Raw genomic sequence first — 23,585 nt, forward strand, 5'->3', positions numbered from 1 at the left:
AGCGCTTGCTAGAAGAGCCGGCTCATGTCATACATAGGAAAGGGATAAATATACATGCAGGACTCCATGTGTCATTAACATAAAAAACCATGTTTCACTTGAGAGTTCTAGAACCCACAAAACCTCATAATCTGCTTTTGTAGAGACTCAGGCTCCAGAAAAAAGTGTGTGGCAGCGTTCACTGCAGGGTACGGCTCCTCAGGTGTGCGTGAGTTAAGAGGAGCTGAGATTGTCTTGTTTAAAATGTCCATCATCTCCCGCAGACTAACTGGCCCCTCAGATGTGCCCGAATCACACTAAAAGGAAGCAAAACCCCCAAATTCTTTCAGAATCCCACTGTCCCCAGAGGTACAAGAGCATTCTGGTGACAAACCCCAATCACAGATGGTGAAATGCACGTGGCCGCTCCAGGTAACGCGCTGCAAGGAGCAGCGATGCCTCATTTGTTTTTTATAGCCATGCAGAGCCCACCTGGCACTGATATTTCTATCAAGGCATTTGTACTATGTGTAGTATCAGCACTTCAAGACGTCGCCCTCGAAATACCTGATCTCCTTAACACAAACATCCCAAACGCTTCGGTGTCCCCGCTCAGGGTGTTCAGGAGCCTCGGCCAAAAAAATCAACGGCTATTTCCTATTTTCAGCTCCCCTGGTTGCTGGAAGAGCCCAGGATGAAGAGCAAGGGATTTTCACAGCAATAACGAGGTGGCACAAGAGATTTTATTTTGCTTAAAATATAGAGGAAAAAATAAAATAAATACATCCACCCACAATACAAAGAGCGGTTTCCAAATCCGTGTACTTTTCTTTCAAGGACTCCCTCCGACTGCAGAGCAGAGGCAGCCTGACCCCTCGGAAAGCACCGCGCTATCGCTGTACGTGACCAGCGCGCCCAGGCTGACATTTAATGTGAACCAAAGCAAACTGGCCTGTTTACTCCTCTGGCTCCAGCGCCTCCCAGAAAAGCCCCAGACACCTCCGCATATGTACAGTGGATTTACTCCTCTATCTCCAGGACACGGGCGATTCTGACAGGATATCCAGGCCCTGCTCCCTCTGCAGTGAGAACGTCAGCCCATGTTCTGCCGGTTGCCGTAGCCTCTGGGGTGCGTATCCTTCCAGTCATCCCAGTTCCGAGCTTTTTGAAGAGCTTCCTCATCATCCTCCTCCTCTTTTTTCTCCTGCTGCTGCTTCTGCAGCTCTTCATCAGTGATATCTGCTGGAGAAAAGGAGCAAGGGGCAGTAAGGCCAGAGAGGATTGGTAGTCACGGGCTCAAACAGAAGCCAGCCTAGACAAAAAGCTGGGATTACCGAAGAGCAGCCTAGCAATCCAGTTATTCTCACAGCTTAAGTCAGCTCTTACTCCTCCTCAGCCAGGGGGTGTTTTGCACCCCAAACACATCCCTGTTCACCCTCCCACTCAGGAGACTTCCCAAATTCTCGGTCCCGCGCTCTGCTCCGCGGTCGGTACCTGGGGCTCCGCGGGGCGCGCTCTGGGCCGACACGACCCCCTGGCGCCTGCGCTGCTCGTACCAGTCGTCCACAGTCATGGTGGGCAGGCCGGGGTACCCGGCACCAAACACCCTGCAGGGACAGACAGACAGAGGCAGTGCTTTGCATCGCTACAACTGAGCAGAAACACAGACAACACACGGAACCACTCCATGCTCCAACTGGTACAATATAAGGCATGTTATCAAGGAGAGCTTGAGAACAAACACATTTCTACAGCCTGGGCCATCAGCAAGAGACGTGTGACCTGCCCATAACGGCATTTAAAGAGTTCATCCTGCTGGTTAATGAGGGAGGTGGGGGCTGTTCCAGCCCAAAGACCTTGAATCGCTTCTCCAGCCCGCAGGAGAACGCTCTGTGCTGGCACAGCTCGCCAAGGAGGGCCCTGGGAATCAGACACGGCTTGCCTGAATAAATATACACAGGGCTCAGGGCAAATAATGGCACAAGCATGACATGAGATCTGGTTTCTATCCCATTTTGTGGAGTTTGCTGCCATATTCCTTGCAAGAATCTCATGGTGCCACAAGGGGTTAAAATCTCGATTCCCTAGCGAAAGCCTGACAGTTAAAACCTGTAGGATTGTGGCTGATGATTCCCTGGCAGGTGCCACATCTTCCTGGGCCCTAAGATCACTTATTTGAATTCACTGCAATCTTTCAGAGTTCCAGATTAAGAGACCACGTGTGCTTTTCACTGCCAGGTTCTTTATTTTAACAGCAAAGAACACTCCTGTTTTATCAGGTTAGAGGGGCAGATTAGCCTTGTTTCTCCACGGCACACCAAACAGCAAGCACGTGGCCTAAAAACCAACACAGCGAGATTTGCTTAACCCCATCTCCTCTTCTGCCACCCCCAAAAGGAGGAAACAGTGTCAAGCAAGACACTGCAGCAGGCTGGGAACAAACAAAATGACAGAAAGCAGAAGAAACGCATCAGATTTTCCCCAAACCCCCTGGCCAGGTGCACAACATGTGCCACCTCAATGTGCCACCTGCCTGAAGGTAACAACTGTTTTTCTGCATTTGAAAGAGTATTTTAGGAGATGAGAACAGAGCGCTGCGTCGTACTGTGTCTAAATAATCAGAAAAACAACATACTTGGCCTGAGCAGCATCCCGGGTAAGAATGAAAGGTTTCAGCGGAGTCCTGGGCTGCCGAGAAGCGCCGTGTGGTGGTGCTGATGGCTGAAGATGCAAACAATAGTCACCGGATAGTGGTGGAGGTGAGACTCCCCATCTCTGCTTCCCACCCCCAGCAAGTTATTGAAGGTTCTGTAGAAGGGAAACGCCTCTGCGGCCAGAGCGACATCCCAAGAGTGAAAACTCTGCTCTTAATCTAGTTTAAATCAAACTCCACCTGCGAGCTTCTACAAATCACTTCTCTTTGTGCCTTTGTTACACCTCTTCTGGCCAATGCAGAAATCAGACCAGCTCCCATCAAAGCAGGAAATACAGTTTATTTCCCCAGTGTGCAGAACATCCTGCAGCACATACAGCCCATCATTCCCGAACACAAATATCACCCAGGGCACCGCAGAGCTCTGCGGAGCCAACAACGAACGGCACAAACCAGCCATGCCAACAACACCGCGCTACGGCCTGGGTCAGCACATTATGATTTCTTATTTCTAGACACTTCAGGTGAGTAACGTACAGCCCAGAAACACCATTCTCCACAGGAACTGCCCGTCAATGAGAAGTTTTCCATGTTCATCTCTGTAACATCTGGACTCTTTGTAGACCAGAGCATAGGTTTTAAAAAAATGACAAGGCTCATCTTTTAATTTACAAATGTCCTTAGCTCTTTAGAGTGAAGGGTCTGGCAGAACCCAGCACGGTGGAGAAAAGTCCCCACACGCAGAGCGGTTCCAATCTCAGACTCAATGCTCCAGCATTTCACAAGCCATGACCGTCCAGAACATAAGGCAGCTCCAGGCAGCGACTCACCCAAAAATCAGACCACTGCCTGTTCCAAATTCAACCAAACCCCACCTGCTTGGGCTGTGGTTGAGTCCAGTTTCAACTCACAGACAATACTAATGAGACCCAGGTACTGGATCCCTCTGAGCTCCAACCGCCCGCAGGACCGGCGTTGCAGGAGATGTCTCGTACCTGCTTCACGCTCCCTCTGCTCCTCAGGATGACCATTTCTTGGTCAATACTTTCGATTTCCTCAAGGCTGGTGCTGATCCATTTCCGGATTTGTAGGGTGTAAAATTCCCGTATCTGATCCTCGTCTGCTTGCCCGCCCTCCACAAAGCTTCTCAAGGAGGCCAACCTGTTCTCCAGCTCCTTCTTCTGCTTGTATCTGTCTCAAAGAGAACAAAACAAGATCATTTCAGTAAACTTTTTCTAACACAGCATTTTCTAAAAGAAACCATTTCCTATTTATTGAAATTCAACCAAATGTAGCTAAAGAGCCACCTCCTGCCCCAATCTCCTTTTAATTGCTTTGCACAGAGCGATTGCTGAGCAGTGCTCATTAGGGGATGAAAATCCAGATATTCATCAAGCTCCTCGCGTCCGGGACAAATCTCCTTGTGCGAGGAGGATCCACTTGGTAAACACCGAGTAAAAGACCTGAGAAGTAAGGCAGAGACTTACAAGGATTTGACCAATAAAAACTATGTCAATCAGAAGAGTTCCAATCTGCTCAGAAAAAGGCTTTCAAAATGCACTGTTATATACATATATACACATATACAAAATAGTTTATTCCCATCTTCCCCATCACCTGTCAACTCAAAGGTAGACGTTAACCAGCATCTTCACTACACTTTGTAAGAGGTTTAACACAATTTCATGTGTTTAAAAAGAAAACTGAATACAAAAAGAGAGGTTCTGATGTTTCCTGTTGCAATTTAAGTGGCTCCTGTCTGTTAAAAGCAGCTTCAAGATGACGGTTTAAATCTAGAAATGGCTCTCAATTATTCTTTTCTTCTCCTAAAAGCTGAGCAATCCTTGAAAATTAAGCCTCCCATGTAAAATTAGGCAAGCCTGACAGCATTAATCTTCTGGAGAACACAGGATTTCAACTCATCAGCTCCTTCACTGGGAACACCAATATAATAGCTATTTTGAGTTGTTCCTATATGACATCAACATATCAAGAAGCTGCTTTTAAGCCACATTAAGACATTTCTCCAGTTTGCGTCTCGGGTGGTTGTGTGTGTGCGGGTTGTTTTTTTCATATGATTTGGGCTTTCCGGAATTTTTTTTGACCTTTTTAAGAATGAGTTAAGAGGCACAGGGGAGTACAGATATAACACCCGCAGCTTAGATCCTTGCATCTCCACTTCAGTGAAGAACCAGCAGTGAGAGCTCAGGATTAGAAACCCACGGGAGCCGAGAGAACAAGGGAGCATAAGAATCATTCTAAAAACCAAACCTATCCACACCCGCCCCACAAGAACCCAAAACCCACATCTTAATCGGCTTTGCTGCGCTGATCCAAATGACTCCTGCGCATTCCTGTAGCCCAAACCCACCCAACTCAGGTTACTCTCTAGAATACAAGTCATTTTTGTATTTGTGCAATTTAAACAGCTCTCCAGCCCAGCTGGGGCCTTTCTGTGCTACCGCAACAGGCAACAACTTGATTGTCAAAATCTCCAACTACAACACAACAAACAGGCACCATCTCTTGTTTAATTATCCCATAATCACACTGGCAGGCAGGGGGGCTGTGCCTTTACGCTGTTGGCAGATTAAAGAACTCATTCTAAGAGCTCTTGTACAGTTCTTCAAAGACGAGATGCTAAAGACACAAACGCAGCCTGCGCGCCGTCCAACACCGTTAAGCAACACGTAATGCGGATCTTAAAATAAATGTTTAACAATTAGAATATTCCACCGCCAAGGGAAGCAGCTCTTTCCTGACAGCCCTTGCCTGCACAATCTCGTGCTACCTAAGGCTCTCAGCTTCATTTATACCAATTACAAAAAGCCTTTAAACATCACCACGCAAAATCCTACCTCTCAATCTTGGCTTGTCTGCTGGATGCCATGGCCACCAGGCTGGGCTGGGCGGCAGCAGGGCCGCCCGGGGCCGGGCTCCCCGTGTCCTCCTCTCCCGGGGGGCTGGCGGGCGGCAGCTGGAAGCTGCCCAGCCCATAGCTGCTGCAGAGCTTGAGGAAACGCCAGAAGTGGGTGCGAGCGCTCTTCAGGTGCTCCAGCCTCTTGTTCAAGTCGACCTGCTTCAGCGTCAGGGCCCCCAGCAAGGCAGGCAGCGGCAAGAACTTCAGGTCAGCCGAGGCGATTTCCTCCAGCTCCTCATTCTCGCTGCAAGGGGAGACATGAGATACAATCATAGATCGTTTTGGTTGGGAGAGGCCCTCAACACCATCAAGTTCAACCCTGGCACTGCCCCATGTCCCTGAGAACCTCATGTCCGTCTGTCCAACCCTCCAGGGATGGTGACTCCAGCACTGCCCTGGGCAGCCTGTTCCAATGCCCCACAGCCCTTTGGAGGAGAAATTGTTCCCCACATCCAACCTCAACCTCCCCTGGTGCAACTTGAGGCCGCTTCCTCTGCTCCTGGCGCTTGTTCCTGGGGACCAGAGCCCGACCCCCCTGGCTCCAAGCTCCTTTCAGGCAGTTCAGAGATCAGAAGGTCTCCCCTCAGCTCCTGTTCTCCAGCTGAATCCCCCAGCTCCCTGAGCCGCTCCCATCACACTTGTGCTTCAGCCCCTCACCAGCTCCGTTCCCTTCGCTCCATCCCCTCCAAGTCTCTCCTGTGGAGAGACGGGTCCCCCCGGTCCCACTCCACCCGGCTCAGGCCCGGCCCGGCCCGTCCCTCCGCTCACCTGAACAGGTCCAGCTGCGCCACCATGGCCTCCGCCTGCCGCAGCGCCTCCAGCCCCTGCCGCACCTTGTCCTGCACGGCCGGGGCCCCCGAGGACGGCTCGGTGCCGCTGTCCAGCTCCTCCCAGAGCCGCCGTCCGGTCTCCAGCAGCTCCGCCAGCCGCGGGCCCTCCCCGGGCCCCTTCGCCATGCTGGGCCGGAAGGCGCCGTCCGGTAACCGCTTCCGGGGCGGCAGCGGGGGACCCCGCCCCGCCCGCCATCTTGGTGAGGGCGGAGGGGCCGCCGACCGGGGCGGCCGCCATCTTGGTGGGGGCGGGCGGGGGCAGCGATCAGTTTGCTTGGAAAAGACCTTTAAGATCATTAAGTCCAATCGTTAACTCAACACTGCCACTGCCCCGTGTCCCTGAGAACCTCATCTATACGTCTGTTCAACCCTCCAGGGATGGTGGCTCCAGCGCTACCCTGGGCAGCCTGTTCCAATGCCCCACAGCCCTTTCTGCGAGGAAATTACTCCCAATATCCAACCTAAACCTCCCCTGACACAACTGGAGGCCGTTTCTTCTCTCTGTATTCTTTTCATAAGAAAAGCAAGATAAGCAGCCTTTCTAATTTGTTCTTTCATTTAGCTCCTAAGTCCCTTCTTCCAATACCTCTGAAATTTAAATAGGTGTAAAATGAGTAAGGGTTAAAGCCGGACTTTTAGAAACCCCGACAATTTACCCAGATGTGAGAAACTGATATGGTGTGATGATGATAATTCAGGGCCGCCCAGAAGCACTCGGCCTCCAGGAACGAGTCAGTTTACAATTTGCTGTTTGTTCTCTTCATACCCAGGTGAGAACTCCATGAAAAGTCGTTCACCAAAACCAGAGCTGTGGGTTTCCCTGTGCCCTGAGGACACCCCGGTGGTGCCACCCCCCTGTCACCGCTCCACTCAGGCCGCAAAGGCAGGTGACAGCGGGGTGAGGTGACCAAGGGTCATTCTGTGGGTGCAGGAGGTGAGAAAATCAATTAGTGACACGACTGGAAGTGGAAGGGAGCCAGGAATCTCCAGCCGCTTGCTCTTCACTGGCAGAACGCGCTTTGGCATCGCCAACACGCACAACCTGCTCACCTCCACCGGAGCAGTTCCACAGCACCTCACCCCACGGCACCGCCACCCCGTAACCACCGAGATCCGACGTTTCTGCAGCGTTTTCTGGGAGCAGAGCAGAAGAAGCTGCTGGAGTGAGCTCTGGCGCCGGAGCCGCTGTGTTCGCCGGAGCCACTGAGCAGTTCGCAGCTCACCTTTCCACACCTTTCTGTAAGATATCTCCATTTTATCTTTAACAACCACCTCCTTAGGGCATTCTCCTTGGAGACCCTCACCTCCCAGAGCCAGCCGGGCAGGTTCTTGGGCTTGATCTACAAGTAATTGCGAAAAGGCTGATGATGGAGCAGGAGATCTCCCCTTTGACCTGGGGAATGGGCGACAGTTTTGACCCAGATCATCAGGGGCAGCACAGGACAGGCCTTGAGCAGCAATTTTTTCCTATCCAAGAGACTAGGAAATCGTATGAAGCCTGGTTTCCTTTGAGATGGAGAACGCTTTAGCTCCAAGAGCCAAGCGGGTCAACCAGTTGGCTGGTTGGAAGCTCCTGAATCTCCTGGCTAGAAGTTAATCCACTCCCTGTTTTTATCTGTGGTCCCAACTGGTCAAGAAACGGTTTAATTTACAATGTGTGGGCATGAAGTGGTGACCAGTGTCACCCACGGGCTGCTCGTCAGCCGCAGCATCACAAAAGGCAAGGTCATGTTGCTCTTCTCCTTCCTGAGGTCCTCCTGGCAGGATGTGGGGTTTTTGAGCTGCCTCTTCTAATTACAGAGCTAATGTTCTCACTAGGAGGGAAAAATAACTGATTCTTTGGAAGGCGTAATTACCAGCGAGCCCCTATTCACACTAGAATGAGCTTCCAGCTGGGGACTGCAGGAATAGTAGCTGTGATTAGTCCCACCACATGGGAAAATGGGGAGTTCCCAGAGCTTTGGCAAGCCAGGGATGGGTGTCCCCTGCTCCCCAGCTGTCTCAATGTGGTGGGTTTTCAACATAAAGTCGATGCCTGGAGACCAGCCTCAGCTTCTGGAGGCTTCTTTCCTTTCCACTTCCAGACATGAAACGTGCCCATATGCTTTCCATTATACACGTAGTAAAACCAGAACCGCCGCGGTGTGTTGCGTTTAACACACGTGTGTAGAACATCTTGCCATGCACTTCCAAAGGCCTGTCTGGTGCTTCTCAGGAGCTCCAGCACGTTACACAGACTTCCAATCTTCCTGGAATGTGTTAGAGCTTCTGCATGGGATAGGCTGCCCAGAGAGGTGGTGGATGAACCATCCCTGGAGACATCCCAGGCCAGGCTGGACGGGGCTCTGAGCAACATGAGCTGGTGAAGATGTCCCTGCTCATGGCAGGGGGGGCACTGGGGGAGCTGGGAAGGTCCCTTCTAACCCAAACTGTTCTGTGATTCTATGTCATCCTGCAGCACATGGGTGGCCAGACTGCAGCATGCCTGGAAATTCCTTCCTCCACCACAAAGCACACGGACATGTACACAAGTTGAGAAAGTCCTCAAAAATCTGTACGGCCCCAGTTCTGGGCTGGTGGGAGGATGCCCACGTGGATGGCAGCGCCAGGGTGGCTCACAGCAGCTTCTGCCCTAGAGAGCAGACTGTTCTGCAGCTCCTTCCATGCTTCAACTCGCTTTCTGAGAGGCCCTGGAGGCAGCATCCCCAGGGGTGCTCAAAGAGAAGATGTTACTGTTTAGTGATCCGATGAGGTGGCCATGGCACCTTCTCTGCACGAGCAGAAGGGTGATTTGAAAGGTCCACTGTGAGCAGCCTCCGGGACACTGCTTGCACTGAACGTGGATGAGGGGGAGAAATACGGGCTGGTGAAGGGGACAGGGGTGCTCAAAAATGCCACCTCACTCCTCCCGGTCCCCGCAGATGTGATGGGGATACCACAAACCTGCAGGATCTGGGGCTTTTCTACTCCGATGGAGCAACTGGCTGAAATTCAGGGTTCAGAGCTGGAAGGAGTGCCAGCCTGGCCAGGCTAGGAGGAGGGAAGAGGGGTCTGTGTCCCCTCGGAACCTCTTACACAACTGGCCTTCAAGCCCAAGGTTCCCTCAGTTCCCCCTCTGGTCTTCTGGCTGTTACTCACCTATGTTGATTTGTCCCTTGGCTGAAGATCCCCAGAAGGACAATCCCTATTATCATTTGTCATCCTTCGGCCACCATGATACTGCTGAACACCCCAGAAATAAAGGAGAACAGAGATACCAGGGTTTTCCCTTAACTACAAGCACTTACTCATGTTTGTGTCTTGCAGTGTGATCATGTGGGCACCAACCATCCCAAAGGTCAAAGTGACAACCCCCAAATATTGGCAGCGGTGCAGATGCTGATCAACAGCTGAGCCCCAGCACAGCGGCCCCATCCCCTCCTTGCTCCTTGTTCTGGCTCAGTTTGATTTGTGAAAAGCACAAGCAAAAAGCAGGTGGGGGTTCTGCCCCACAGCTGCAATCCAGGGCTGTAGGGAAGAAATATCCAGAAGAAACACTCAGAAATATCTTCCTGAACATTCTTCCTCCAAAACACTCATTTGCTTACTGACAGCTTGTTGCCCTTGCTCAGATTATCCTCCTGGAATAAGTTATGCAGCGTCTCTCAATGAATAAAGACATACAAGAAAAAAAGCAGAAAAACCACTAGCACACAGTCTCAATGAATAGAGAAACAGAAGAAAAAAAGAAAAAACCCACAGTGCTTTAGAGCAAAGACAAAAGAATCCATGAAAATCACTCTCCTTTCTCCAGAATTCACAGTCCACACAAGTCTAACCAGCAGGGCATGATCACATTTGTACCAGCCTTATTCCTTTAAAACCCAGACTAAAATTCAAGCAGTAATGAGGAGGCTTTTAAGAGCGAACCCTTTGCCCGCTTCTCCCCATATTTCATGCACAAGGATGGTTTTCTATGCACAAGCCATTTTTAGAGCCACTTCTCCCATGTCAGCTCCCAGCACCAGAGAGTGAATGAATTCTGCCATGGCTGTGGAGAACTCAGCTTTGGGAGAGTCTCATTTCCAGAGAAACAGATAAATTAAAAGCCACAAGATATCGGGGAAAAATGGCTAATGACAGGAAAGGCAAAGTGGTGTCTGAAGGGCTGCGAAGCCACAGTTGTTAGAGATGCATTGTGTTTTGGGGATGCTGCTCCCGTCCTTGCCCAGGTTGATTCAGGTCCTGAGGCGCCACCTACCAGAGCTGGAGGTGTTTGTGGTGGAAGTGGAGCTGCTGAGGGTTAGAGACAAACCCTCCTGCGCCAATTCCTCTGGCAGAGGGTGGCGCTGAGAGGTGCTGGGACCCACCGCAGGCTGATGTCAGGGTCCAAGTTTTGCCATCGTTTGCCCCAGAGGGTGTTTGTGCTGCCCGGGGTGGGGTGAGGGGCTCCCCCGGGACCCTCCTGCTGGCTTTGCTGCCCAGGCAGAGTCACAGAGAGAAAACACATCCAGGCAGATGGATCCCTCAGCTCCTGGGGCACCATGCAGGGTTTAGTCCTGCTGGATCCATCGGCTGATGCTGCCTTGCTCTGGCTCTGCTTCCTGCAGAGACTCTTCTAGTCCAGCAGATCCCGCAAACCTGGTAAACCGAGCCTAACAAGCCCTCCTGCTCAAAGCGTTGTCACTTAACCATCACCTCCCCACCACTGTCCCTCCTGCCAGCCTGACCCTTTGCACCCTTGCACTAATCACGGTGTTTTCCCATATCCCACAGGACACAGCCTGAGCTCCTCAGTGCTGATCAACCCCTCCAGTCCTTCCCCAACTCTTCCCTGGTGCAGCCAAGATGGAAGGAGCAGAGGAGGAGAGGACTCTGCATATTCAGCCCTTGACCCTGCCTTTTCCCAGGCAGAAATTCAAATGGGACCTCTCTAGGAGGGGATCACGACATCTCCCCGGGGCATTCTGAGCCATTGTGGCTCCTCTCCTCTACCCCAGGCGATGTGTGTTTGTAGTTACCAAATGCAAATCACATTTCCCACCCTCCTGGCTCAACTTCTCACTCCACAAGATCCTTCCCTTGTGTTTTTTTGTTTCTCACCAGCTCGTTTTGCAATACTCTGAGGAGTTCACAGCCCCTCCCGGTTTCACCTCCCTCTGATCCGGGATGCACAGCCAGGTGGCTCTGGGGAAGGGATTTAAGCAATCTTCCTAATTAAGTACCCGCATCACCTCAGCCTGGCTCTGGACACAGAAACTGCATCTATTTTGCAACCTAGCAGCCAAAGACTCCCTTTTCTGAGGAATGCCGGTCACCAACCCCAAACTGCATTTTAAAAGCAAAACTGGAGATAGCTTTTTGGCCTTGGGCAGCTGTGACGGAAGCTTTGCAGCTGTGGCTTTACTGTCACCCTGGGAAGGCTGGATGTCAGCAGCCAGATAAGTCAATGGCACGTTAACCACTGATAATGCTAGTTAACTCACTTGGTTAACTACACAGAATATGCTTCACTCCTGAGCGTTCCAGCTTCCAGCTCCCAGGCTCGTCTCAAGCCCCCTTGGACTCACTGTTAGTACAGAAACCTGGAGCACATTAAGTGAAGGGAACGGTTTACAAAAAAAGCTCATGAATTGATTCCGTGACCCAGCAGAGGCTCTTAAAAAATGATTGAATGAACATGGAAATGAGTAATCGGTACAGCTGGACTCGGGGCTGAACGCCGCCAAGCCCATTTAGTACAGACCACAAATAAACCCAGGCGCACGCAAAGCTGCCAGGGGCTCCGGGTCATGGATGAGCTGCGGGAAATCGCCCCAATTTCTATTCCCTTTACCTGTCCTCCTTGTGCTGTGGGTTCTCCTCAGCACCTGAGCGCTTAGACTTGTCCTTTCTCTCCAAAGGCTGCATGAATCTCTTGTCCCATGGCCAGAGTCCATGCGAGGTGACATGCGAGGCCACCAGAGCCCCCATGGCTGGCTCCCCACCCCTTGCTCCAGCCCACATTCACAAGGATCAGCAAATGACCCCAGACTGCCTCCATTTCCAGCCACTAGTGCTGCTGAACCCCAGGAATTCCTTGCTTGCTGCTCAGAGACCTGAAGAACTGGGCAACGGAAACCTTCCAGCAGGTTCTCCATACGCGCGCGGTAGCTGAGCAGAAGATTGTAATTACAGCAGCTGTAATTAGAGGCAAACCTGGGCCAAGGAGCCACAGAAAGAATTAAAACCGAACTGGTCCCTCGCTGTGTGTGAGGGCACGGGGCTTTGGCCTCTCCTTACAGCTTCTCTTCCTCTGCAGCCGACTGAGGAGCTGGAGGAGGGAGGTTTTCCTAGGAAACACATCACAGAGAGATATAGTATAATACATTTATTTAAAGAACGCACACTGGAGTCCCACTTTCATTAAGTATAGTGGCTAAAGATCTCATTTCCCAAGGGCCCTGGAGCTGTGTCCTCTCTCCAGGCCAGAGTGCCAGCATGGCTGGTGCCAAGGGGGTGGAAGGAGTGGGCTGGAGACCTTCATGGTCCAAAAGATGAGACCAGCTTTGCCACGCTGCCCATCTTGGGCAGCCTCGGGGACTGCTGCTGTCCCTACGTCTGTCTGTCTGTCTCCATCACCCGTCACAGGCGAAGACTCATTACCATGAGAGCAGCAACAACCTCCATGTGGGTCTTGGGGAGGATTGATGAGCTCTTGGTCTTCATTTCAGGTGCTGCCAAGGGCCCTAGACCCATATTTGCCCTTGGGGAGGAACACTTGGTGGTGCTGGTGAGCTCACAGCAGAAACCTTCCCCTAAAGCAGCCGCCCATGGCCCCCTCACCCAAAGCAATATTCTTCTCCCAACAGGCAACTCTCTGCCCCTCATCCCATCCATCACTCCTGGCTTTCAGGCCACTGTCAGAAACCTCCTGCAGAGGGACTATGTCAGCCCAGGGTCCCCATTCACCCCCGGAGAAAAGGGCCTGTGTGTGTGAGTGATCAATGGCTTGTCCCCAGCTGGAGACCGAGGGCTGGTCTCTCCCCACCGGCCGTGGGAGGGCGGCCCTTTGTCTTGCTCTGGAGCGATGGAGCCGAGGTCTGGGCCTTGGGCTTCCCCACGTGTCTCAGTTTGAGGTTTTCCGTGGCAATGCGAGAGCCCGGGCTCCCCACACCGCACGGCGTTGCCATAGCTCACACCATCCCTTGCAGTTGGCGTTGGATCTCCAGCCATGCCCAGCGCCAGAGTCCTCCTGCCCGCCCGGCGCCTCTGGCATTATTTACAGACGTATCGCTCCACCTTCCGCCGACACTTCTTGCACACCACATAGCAGCACCAGTGGTACTTGCAGTGACATCTTTCCATCACCTCCTCCGTGTAGGTGTTGTAGCCACGGCCGCAGCACATCAGGTTGCAGCCGTCGCTGCCCATGGAGGTCTTGTTGCATTGCCTGTCAAGAGGAGGATGCACAACAGGGTTCTGAGGGACATGAGGCTGTGCCAGAGATAGGCTAACGTTTGGATTCCATTTTGGGAGGTCTCTTCCGACCAAAACAATTCAATGATTCAATGATTCTGTCCACCACCACGGTGGTGGTGCCAACCATGGCCACCTGCCCTGGCCCCTGCCCAGAGCTGATGTGCCCATGGCAGGAGGCAGCGAGACGCTAAGATACTAAAGTAGTCTGGAAAGACTTCTGGGGTTTGGTTGGTTGGTTTAAGATTAGGATTCTAAAATGTGTATGGAAAAAAAAAGAACCAACATATTAAAAACTCTTCTTTGAAAACGTAGTAGGCTATAAAATATTTGAACTAAGAATGACTGATTATGTCATTTTATAAATACTTACATTCCTTCCATAGAAATTAAATACGTAGCATATAGCAATTTTCCCTGCCTTTGCCTCCCGTATTAAAAAAACAAGTTCAAAAACAACGAGGGAAAAAATACTGCATATAACCACAATTTTAAGGTAATATCTTGTCCGAATTGTACTATGTGAAATACTTAGATAAAACAAAGCAGTACTTTAGTATGTTAAGAAACACAGAAACCAGAATTGCTCCTGTGCAGTGACACCTTTAAACTAGAATTCAGTTAATCATAAAATGGGAGGCTGAGTCTCTGCAGCAGTTTCTTACCTGTCCTGCGTCCCCGGAGACCCCAGGTGAATATTTGGCGTGCAGTAGTCGGGAGAGCTGATGAGATAAACCAGATCTGTGTCCGTCACTGGCCTGACGTCCGCCTCTTTGGGCACCAGCTGCTTCCTGGGCCCCACGAGCCGGTGGGTCACCTTGATGGCTGCCAGGTACTTGGACTTGAGGTCAGAGGCGATTTCCTCCAGGCTGGGCAGCCCCTTCCAACAGGTCTTCACCGAGCAGGAGCCTGAAACGCCGTGACATTTACACTTGGTGTCCAGGGAGTCGCTCAGCACCTGCAGAGGACAGGAAAACAGATGAATTTCCTTCTGCTTTCTCCTTGTACCCACCCTAGTGATTAATTTGCAAAAGTACCTATGGGAAGGTTTGAGAGATGAAAGAGCTCAGCTGCTTACTGCCAACTTTAAATGAATATAATGGCACAATCAAGGACACAGCCCTGCTTCAATCCCCTGCTGATAAGAACTTGACCCTCGGGGACATCCCTGGCCAGGGGCGGGTGGCTTCCCCTGCCAAGATGGGTGTGGGATGGCCACATCCCCACCTGGGGAACCACCCGTCCTGGGGAGCCCAGCTGGAGCTGATGGGCCTCTGCTCCCATCAGAGGGGTGGGAAGAGGTACTGGAAGTGCTGGTGTGAAGTGGAAAGGGTGCAAGGATGTTTGGGTAGGGTAGCAGTGGGGGATGGCTCTGCAAACACATGGAGCTCTGTTTTAACCATGTAGTTGCCTCCTGACTTTAAGGGCAGCATCCACACAACCTGCTCAGCGTCTTACAGTGGGAATCTCTGCCCCCCGGGCTGCTGGAAGCTGTGCTGGGCTGCAGCACCTGTGGTGGGCACCGTCCCCACCTGTCCCACATCCATCTGTCCCCCATACCCACCTGCCGACCCACTGCATTGTTGTGCAGGTTCATGGCCCTGAGCGCTTGTGTGCCCAGCTTGCTGGATTTTGAAGGACCGTCAGCAAAAGCAGCACCAAGCTGGAGGCCGTAGCGCAGGTTGTCCCCGCAGCCGCCCCACCTGAAGCCCGGGCCGGGGAGCTCGGAGGGGCTGGGGCCGCAGGAGCAGAGCGGGAGCTCTCCCGAGGCGCAGGCTCGGGCGATGGAGTGCGGCACGGCGGCGGCGGCCAGGGCGTAGGCAAAGGCGGATTCCCGGGTTCCTGGGAAGAAGAGAGGGATGTGTCCTTCCACCCTACCCAGCCAAACCTTCCTCTCAGAGATCTCACAATGCAAATGAGGAGTTTTGTTTTTGTTTTCTTGCAACAGACATAACACCAAGGCCCAGCCTTTTTCTTGTGCTGCATTTTTAACCTGTGCCATCTGCTGTATTATGGTCTCAGCAAACAGCCTCTGCCCCCACCTCTTCCCCCTTTTTTTTGGAGCCTCTAGTGGCTGTTTTGGTTTGAAATAGAGGTCCAAGTTGCACAGGATTAACACCAGTGTAATGGCAACAAGTTTCTCCAGAACTGACACCCATCAGCTGAACAGCGGCACTGTATGTTAGAATCATAGAACAGTTTGGGTTGGCAGGGACCTTCAAAGGTCATCTAGCCCAACCACCCTTTCTTATTTTCTCTCTTCTTTTTCTTTCTGTTAAAGCACTGCCTGCCTGGAAAGCTCCTTGGGTCAGACACAGGAGCACAAACACATCAGAGGGAAAACATCCATTACCTTTCAACAGGTCAGGGCCAAAGCTGGGGGCACGTTGGATGGAGGAGCAGTTCCACCTCATGTCTGCAAAGCTCTTCTGGCAGACGCTCTTGGTCTGGCGGGCGGCCCGGACAATGCTGGGCATCACCTCCAGGTTCCTGCGGCACATCTGGAACTGGTCGGGTACCAGTCCGGCGAGCAGCCGGCAGTGGTGGCTTTCGTTCCAGGCCACCCCGCTGCCGCTCTCCGTCAGCCCGCTGTGGGGACAGGATGGGTGTCAGCGAGAGGGAACCACGGGCACCGCTCTGGGGACCCAGCCCGAGAGGGGGAGCTCCAAAGAGGGGCACAGGGAGAGGGTGCAGCCCCCCCCGGGACAGTACTCACAGCCACTGGATGGCTGCGGAGAGCCCCAGCTGGCAGAGCAGCAGGGCGGCGGCCGGGAGGGAGCCCATGGCTGGGGATGGCACCGGGACGGGGACTGACACTGGAGCTGGGATTGCTTGGGACCGGGATCGGGGATAGGGCTGGGACCAGGCAGGACTGGGGTGGGAGCGGGGGTAGGACTGGGACTAGGGATGGAGATGACGCTGGGACCCGGACCAGGGAGGATACCAGGACCGGGGATGGAGCCGGGACCGGGGTAGGGACCAGGAGTCAGGACCGGGGCTGACACTGGGGAGGGAGCTGGGACCGGGGCTGACACGGGGGATGGAGCTGGGACCGGGGCTGACACGGGGGATGGAGCCGGGACAGGGAGCCAGCACCGGGGATGGGACCGGGGAAGGAGTGGTGCTGACACCAGGGATGGGGCCGGGGCCGGACCGGATCCGCTCGGCGCCGCCTCCCCCTTTTGTAGCCGCGGGCAGCGCGGTCCTGCCCCCCGGGGAGGCGAACAAAGGCGGTTTCGGTGCCATTCACAGCGGGTTAGAGCCGAGGGGGAGGGTGGGATAGGGAGGTAGAGGGGGGCTCCAGCTGTTATTAGCTGCCCCCATCCCCAAACCAGCCCCTGGGAAACGCTGAGGAGATGCCCCGCTGCAGGACAGCGTGGCTCTGTGCCATGGGGAGGTGGGGGACATGGGGCACATCACCCCCCTGAGCGTTTGGGTGCCCCAGAACCTTTTGTGTCCCTGCGAGGCCTAGAGATGCTGCACACAGCAGAGCTGTGCGGGTCTCCACCTTCAGCATCTTCAGGAGAGGCGTCAGATCTGAACACGGACCCATGGCTCGTCCTGTGCCTGGCACATCAGTAAGGGAGAGAAGGGCTTATGTTAATTTTTGGCTATATTCTTATTTTCTTTGATTTAAAAAAAACCCATATTTTGACCCAGGAGGAGTGAAAGTCTCAGCTTTCAGCCCCCTCTTTCTCTGTAGGGCAGCCAGGACTCTCCAATAACCAAGACTCCAGATGTATATATACATGTATACAAATCGATTAAGGTGTGGACACTGGTCTCACCAGCCTGGAGATGACCCAGCCAAAGGCTGCACTGGCGCTGAAGCCCAGAGAGGCTGTGGAGTCTCCTTCTCTGGAGACATTCAAAACCCACCTGAACACATTCCTGTGTGATCTGCTGTGGTGAACCTGCTTTAGCAGGTGGGTTGTACTAGATTATCTCCAGAGGTCCCTTCCAACCCCAGCCATTCTGTGAAGCTGATTGAATTTGGGGAAGTTCTACCTGGAGACTTCACAGCTTCAGCCCGTTTTCCTATTGACAAACCCTTTAACTGACCCCTCGCCTCAGCCAGGGCATCAGCAGCTGCTCAATAGGTTTTGTAACTGCAGAGAAAGAGGGTGAGAAGAAAGGGAAACATTCCCACCATTCAGCCCACAAAACCATTTCAAAGCAATGGGGTTAAAGCCACCTCTCCCCACCACAGGAAGGTGCTGGGCTGCAGTGCAACGGCTGCCCTGCCCACGCAAACTCAAGAAACAGCCCAAAAATGGAATGGGCCCATTAGAAAACGCGGTGAGAGCAGGATCTGACTCAGCACGGGGCTATCTTTAGCTTGTCAGAGCTGTAAACCCCAGTCTGGAGTTGGCATTGGGTTTTCTGGTGCCTTCAGCACCCTGAAGTGCACGGGGGACAGCTGGAGGACTTTGCCTTGACTGTTGCTGGGCTTTCTGGACCAGGACTAATGCCTTGATGTGTACAGGCTCCTGAGAACAGCACAACCTGCTTGCACAGCAGTTTGCCTCTCCGGCCAAGAAAATGAACCCGAAGTCCGCTGGCTGTGGCACAGAGAGCCCCGAGGGGAGTTCGCCTGGTGCCAACTGGTGTGTGCGCGTCCCTGAGCCAGCACCGGGCGCGGGTTCCAGCTGCTGCGCGTCCCTGAGCCAGCACCGGGCGCGGGTTCCAGCTGCTGCGCGTCCCTGAGCCAGCACCGGGCGCGGGTTCCAGCTGCTGCGCGTCCCTGAGCCAGCACCGGGCACAGGTTCCAGCTGCAGAAGTGCCCGTTTCATCACAGGAACCAGATTACGGCTGGCAGAAATGACGCAGCTGGGGAAACGGTGCCTGCATGGACAGGGGCCGGGGTGGGGTGACATTTCCGCGGCTGGCACATGCTTGTCACGAGGTGTCTGTTTTTCTGAATCTTTCCTTTCCATGAGTAGAAAACCAAAAGTGCAACCTTGCCGCTGTGAGGACCTTCAGGAACCAGGTGGGCTGATGTTTTCCACAGTGGGAGGTGACATTTGAGACACGAGCCCAGCTGACACCAACTGCTTTTGGAAACAGTCACAGGTTGCAGACCTGGCTTCTGCTTTCTCCCTTGCCATGCAGCTTCCCTCTTCGCTGGAACGGGCTTTCCCTGTGCAGGACATGAGTGGGCGGTTGGTTTGCAGCCCCCCATGACCTCCCTTTGACTTGCACTAAAACCAGGACACGCAGCTTGAATTGTTGAGCTCTCCAAACTGCTCTCTGGGGATGAAAGGTCCACAAGGTACTTGGTGCTGGAGCGATGGCCCATGAGGAAGGGTCCTGCTAGGAACACATCGAGGTCGCTCCCAAATCCCAAGCAGAGTCACACAAGGCCTAAGTAAAGCACAGAGAGAAAAGAAAGAGATGCTGTATTCAGTGTCCCTGGAACCAGCTGGCTCTGATCCCGTTAACCTTCCTCTCCCTGATGCCCATGAGCTGACACCAAAGGGCTCCACAGTCACAGCAAGCTCTTGTCAGCTGAAAAATGACTTTTCTTTTGGCTGGAGTAGCAAAGAAACAGATCCCCAGAGTCCTTGTTGGAAAGGACAAGGGATATCCCAAGCCTATATTCTGTAGTCACCAAACCCCATGTTTTGGTTTTTGTCTCTAAAATGAGGACTAAGCTGGTTAAAATAACAACACCCTGTTTTATTGGGCTAAGGTAGCAATGTGCACCCCCTCTCCTGCAGCACATGCTGCTCCAAATCCCTTCAGACCAAGCATCAGGTCCAAGAGACCACCAGCACCTGTGGGACATCAGGGCAGGTCCTGCCCAACCGCTGCCCCCTCCAGCCACGGTTATTGCCCCACAGGGGAAGATGTAAGGACATGTCAGACACTGCTAGAGCTGTTTGTGGTCCCCAGCTGTGGGAAGGGTGACACAGCCTGAGGGGAGACTGGGCACAGGCATCTTGGCAGAATTCATCCATCGTCAGGAGCGCCTGGAGCTTCTCTAGGCTTTGTGGTGGTCCCAGACATAACTCAAACACCGTTTCCCATGTGCAATTTACTTCTTTTTTTTAGTGTCCCCATGAGGTGATGCTCATGAAGCAGCTCTCTGCCACAGAACGGCGCTCGGCCTCCAAGTGCCTGTGACACAATGCACAGACGGGTTTGAGACACCAGTGTACGCGAGGGGCTGGAGCTGCACCCCACCATAACGAAAGAGCCAGGGGAAGGGTCTCACCACTACCCAGCCCACATACAGAATCATTTTGGTTGGAAGAGACTCTTAAGGTGGGGTCCAAACATAACCTAACTCCAGCACTAAACCATGTCCCCCAGAACCTCACCTATCCATCTTTTAAACCCCTCCAGGGATGGTGAATCCCATGCGATCTGCTGCAAAGACCCTTCGCCCACCGCGATCCTGCGCTTGGGTGACCTCAGCACACCTTCCAAGGGCAGAACTCACCAGTGCTGTAGGACAGGAGACGATTTCCTTCGTTCTCTGCAAGCCTGGGTTGTCAGCCCAACTCAGCCACTCTCCCACCAGCCCAAAGTCTCCTCCGGCATCTCCGATATTCAAGAAAGCTGCTGTTGCTTTTCGTACCTGGGGCTTGGAGCTGCCATCCCGTGTGAGATCCAGGTGGCACGTGGCAGGGATGAACCTCACCTCCGAACCCAGTCAGCTTCTAGTGAGGGTTCTGCAGTGAGAAACAGCCCCTGTTAAACCCCTGGAGTGATGGATTTTGCTCGTACTCGTCACAGGACCTGGGGTCCTTTGCCATGAAATTGTTCGCTGTGCTTGGTGAGGCTGAAATCAGAGTGGCCTCACCACAGTGACACGGTTCAGCTTTCACCTTTCCAGACTCAGTTCAGTCCTCTCGGTCCTCACTGCGCTCTGGAAGTCCCTGATATTTATTTGACATCTCACCTTCCCATTCATGGCTGCTACAGACCTTTCTCTTACCTTGACCCGCAAGCAGATACCGTGTCCACACTTCTCCCTCGTGCTCCTTTCCCTCTAACCCAGAGGATCTTACTATTATGAAACCGTATTCTCTGTAAGTTCCCTTTTCGGCCTTGGGGAATGGGGAAATGCCTTGGCCCCTGAGGGGAGGCATTGCGGGGAAATCTGAGCAGCTTCTGGAGGGATTAGGAATTTTCTGAGCAGGAAAAGCTGCTTTTTGTCAGGATGGGGAGGTGCCTGGGGGCTTTTTTTGGGGCATCATGTGCTCCGTGGGCAGAGGAAGGACAGTAATTCGATGAAGCAGGTGCAAGGCAGGAGTTGCCAAGCAAATGCAATCCCATGCGCTGGGCATGTCCCACCAGCCACTGCCTTCTCCAGCCAGAGGGATGCAGGGACTCCAGTGCCTCCCATTTACCATCATTCTGCCTCATCTCTGCCAGGCCCAGAAAGGAGAGGGGATATTGCCACCTTCTGGCCAGTGCTTTTGCTTTCAAAGGCCACCATCTTCTCTTAGTCTGGGAGCTGGAGCATCTCAAATGGGCTTGAGATCTGGAATGCGAGGTTACTGTGGGCACTGGGCAAGGTCTCCAAATCCAGCGTTGGGAACAGCGTCCTGTGTCCCCATGCCTGGAAGGGTTCAAGGCCAGGTTGGGCACTGAGCAACCCCGTCTAGTGGAAGGTGTCCCAGCCCATGGCCAGAGGGTTGGAACTGGATGATCTTTAAGGTCCCTTCCGACCCAAACCATTCTGTGATCCTATCTATGATTTCTGATGCCAGTCTCCTGTTCCAACTTGCTGCCTCCTACAAAAGGTGATTTTTACCAAGCCCTCTTCACAGAAAAGTCTTTGCCATGAATTAGTGGAAGGAGAAAAAAAAAAAAAAAAAGAAGAAAAAAACCAGTTTCCTTTTATAGCAAAAGTAATCCTTCATTTCGTGTCAATTCCTCTTAGCTCAACTCTTGAAACAACCATAGGGTAAGTGCTAAAAATACCCCTTCCCCTTCCGCGTCGGGTCTCTCTTGGGGAAGGAGGAGGGCAGGAGGGGATCCCCAGCCAGGGGAAAGGCTTCCCCCTTCCACAAGAGCCGCCGCGGGACACAGTGCAGCCAGGGACTCGTCTGTGGGTGCAGAGCGGAGGGAAAGGCCAGGGGGAGCAGGAGAGGAGCCGGGAGGGACACTGGGAGATGTCCCCCACCGACTGGGGGTGGCTGCCCTGGGGACACGGCCAGGAGGGGAAAGCTCCAGGAGGAAGAGGCAGAAGAAGACCTGCCGCTGGGTCAGGGCTTTCCTGCACACAGAATTTGCTCCTGGGATTAATTAGTGGAGAGATATCGAATAGTTGTCCTGGATGGCCAAAGTTTTGTGTCCTCCGCTACTGAGGCTCAGACAGGGGCCAAAGGAAACGCCCACGGGTGTTTTGTGACCTGTGTAACTACGCGGGAACCCTCTGCATGGAATTACAGAACCATTTTAGTTGGACAAGGCCCTCAAGATCATCGAGTCCAACCATAACCCACCCCCGGCACTGCCCCATGTCCTGAGAACCTCCTGTCCATCTGTCCAGCCCTCCAGGGATGGTGACTCCAGCACTGCCCTGGGCAGCCTGTTCCAATGCCCCACAGCCCTTTGGGGAAGAAATTGTTCCCCACATCCAACCTCAACCTCCCCTGGCGCAACTTGAGGCCGTTTTGTCTGGCCCTGTCACTTATTATTTGGAAGACGAGACCAACACCCTCCGTGCTACAACCCCACGTACCATCCCAGCTTGCAACAGCTTTTGGCTTTGAGGCAGCTTCCTACGAGGACATTCCAGGTGTTCCCCTGCCACCAATGTGCTCATTGTCCCCTCAAGCCCTCGGTGACCTCAGCGCTCCCCCACCACCTGAGGACCCACACCCCTTTGCCTGGGAGGCTGTGACAGTGCCGGTTGCGGTGACACAGGCGGTGGTGGCACGGTGTCATGTGGCGCTGACGTCCTGTTGAGGATGCAGGTCGTGCGCTCCAGCCGTGTCCCAGAGGTTGTAGACGGGGTCCCTGCTGTGGGCTGGCACCTCAGAGCATTCCGTCCCCTCCGCAGGCTGGGGACACCAGTGAGGGCCACCCAGGGTGCGAGGTGACCGTCCTGCTGCAGATGGCTGCTTTCCTTTAGCGAAACCGTCCTCCTTCCTCTTTCCGATGTCACGCTGGAGTCGGTGACCTCACCACAGGATGGGTTCTCCTGGTCCCGTGGCTTCATGCCCTCACCACGATGCTGCTCCCATCTGCATCCATAGAAATGTCCCCTTGCTGGGACCAGGGACTGTGGCTTCAAGCTGTGAGGAGACAGAGGACCTGGTGACACCCCTGGAGCCGCTGTGACCTGGGCTGCCTGCGGCCGTGACACTGTCCTACGGCAGGCACAGTGGGCTCTGCAGCACACCCTGTCCCCAGGGACAGCTGGGCTGGGGCATCCAGCTGCAGCACATCTGTCAGCATCTGCATTCCCCCCAGCAGCCCGGGCAAGCGGTGCCGCAGGAGGCAACGGAGGATTTTGCAAGGCTGGGGAGACGTTGGCAGCCACGTTCCTCATCTGTTCCCGCCAGAGTCTCCTCTGGGTGAAGGTCCCCGCGCTGGAGGGGCTGGTGGCAGGTCCCAGCCTGGCTGGAGCCCCACCAGAGACAAAGAAAGTGCCATGAATCACATGCCCAACCTCACCGACCGGGCTGGAAACAGCTGCCGGCGAGCTCCGTTGAGTCACGCACAGCAGCTGTGGCAGCGAGATAATGGAAAGCAGCAGCAGAACGGGAGGGACAGGCGAGCTGGTGGCCCAGAGGTGACACATGGG

The 23,585-nt window shown here is 53.6% G+C and overlaps 2 protein-coding genes across 3 annotated transcripts; both read right to left on the reverse strand.

The window, feature by feature from the left end:
* Positions 1-700: 700 nt before the first annotated feature.
* On the reverse strand, positions 701-6,525 carry IGBP1 (immunoglobulin binding protein 1). 2 transcript variants are annotated; one of them, XM_065846917.2, is made up of 6 exons: positions 6,321-6,525; positions 5,491-5,796; positions 3,628-3,823; positions 2,615-2,700; positions 1,474-1,586; positions 701-1,218 (listed from the first exon to the last, which is right to left on the reverse strand). In XM_065846917.2, the coding sequence occupies exons 1-6, from the start codon at positions 6,506-6,508 to the stop codon at positions 1,073-1,075; spliced, it is 1,035 nt and encodes a 344-aa protein (XP_065702989.1). In that variant the 5' UTR covers positions 6,509-6,525; the 3' UTR covers positions 701-1,072. The 2 variants fall into 2 exon arrangements, with proteins under 2 accessions (XP_065702989.1, XP_065702988.1); XM_065846916.2 differs by having other exon boundaries at positions 701-1,221.
* A 6,225-nt stretch (positions 6,526-12,750) lies between these two features.
* Positions 12,751-16,603, reverse strand: LOC136106485 (protein Wnt-11b-like). The gene is made up of 5 exons (XM_065846822.2): positions 16,536-16,603; positions 16,173-16,408; positions 15,384-15,661; positions 14,485-14,777; positions 12,751-13,793 (listed from the first exon to the last, which is right to left on the reverse strand). The coding sequence occupies exons 1-5, from the start codon at positions 16,601-16,603 to the stop codon at positions 13,619-13,621; spliced, it is 1,050 nt and encodes a 349-aa protein (XP_065702894.1). The 3' UTR covers positions 12,751-13,618.
* Positions 16,604-23,585: the final 6,982 nt, after the last annotated feature.

This window comes from Patagioenas fasciata, chromosome 11, assembly GCF_037038585.1.
Source record: "Patagioenas fasciata isolate bPatFas1 chromosome 11, bPatFas1.hap1, whole genome shotgun sequence".
NCBI classification, from domain to species: domain Eukaryota; kingdom Metazoa; phylum Chordata; class Aves; order Columbiformes; family Columbidae; genus Patagioenas; species Patagioenas fasciata.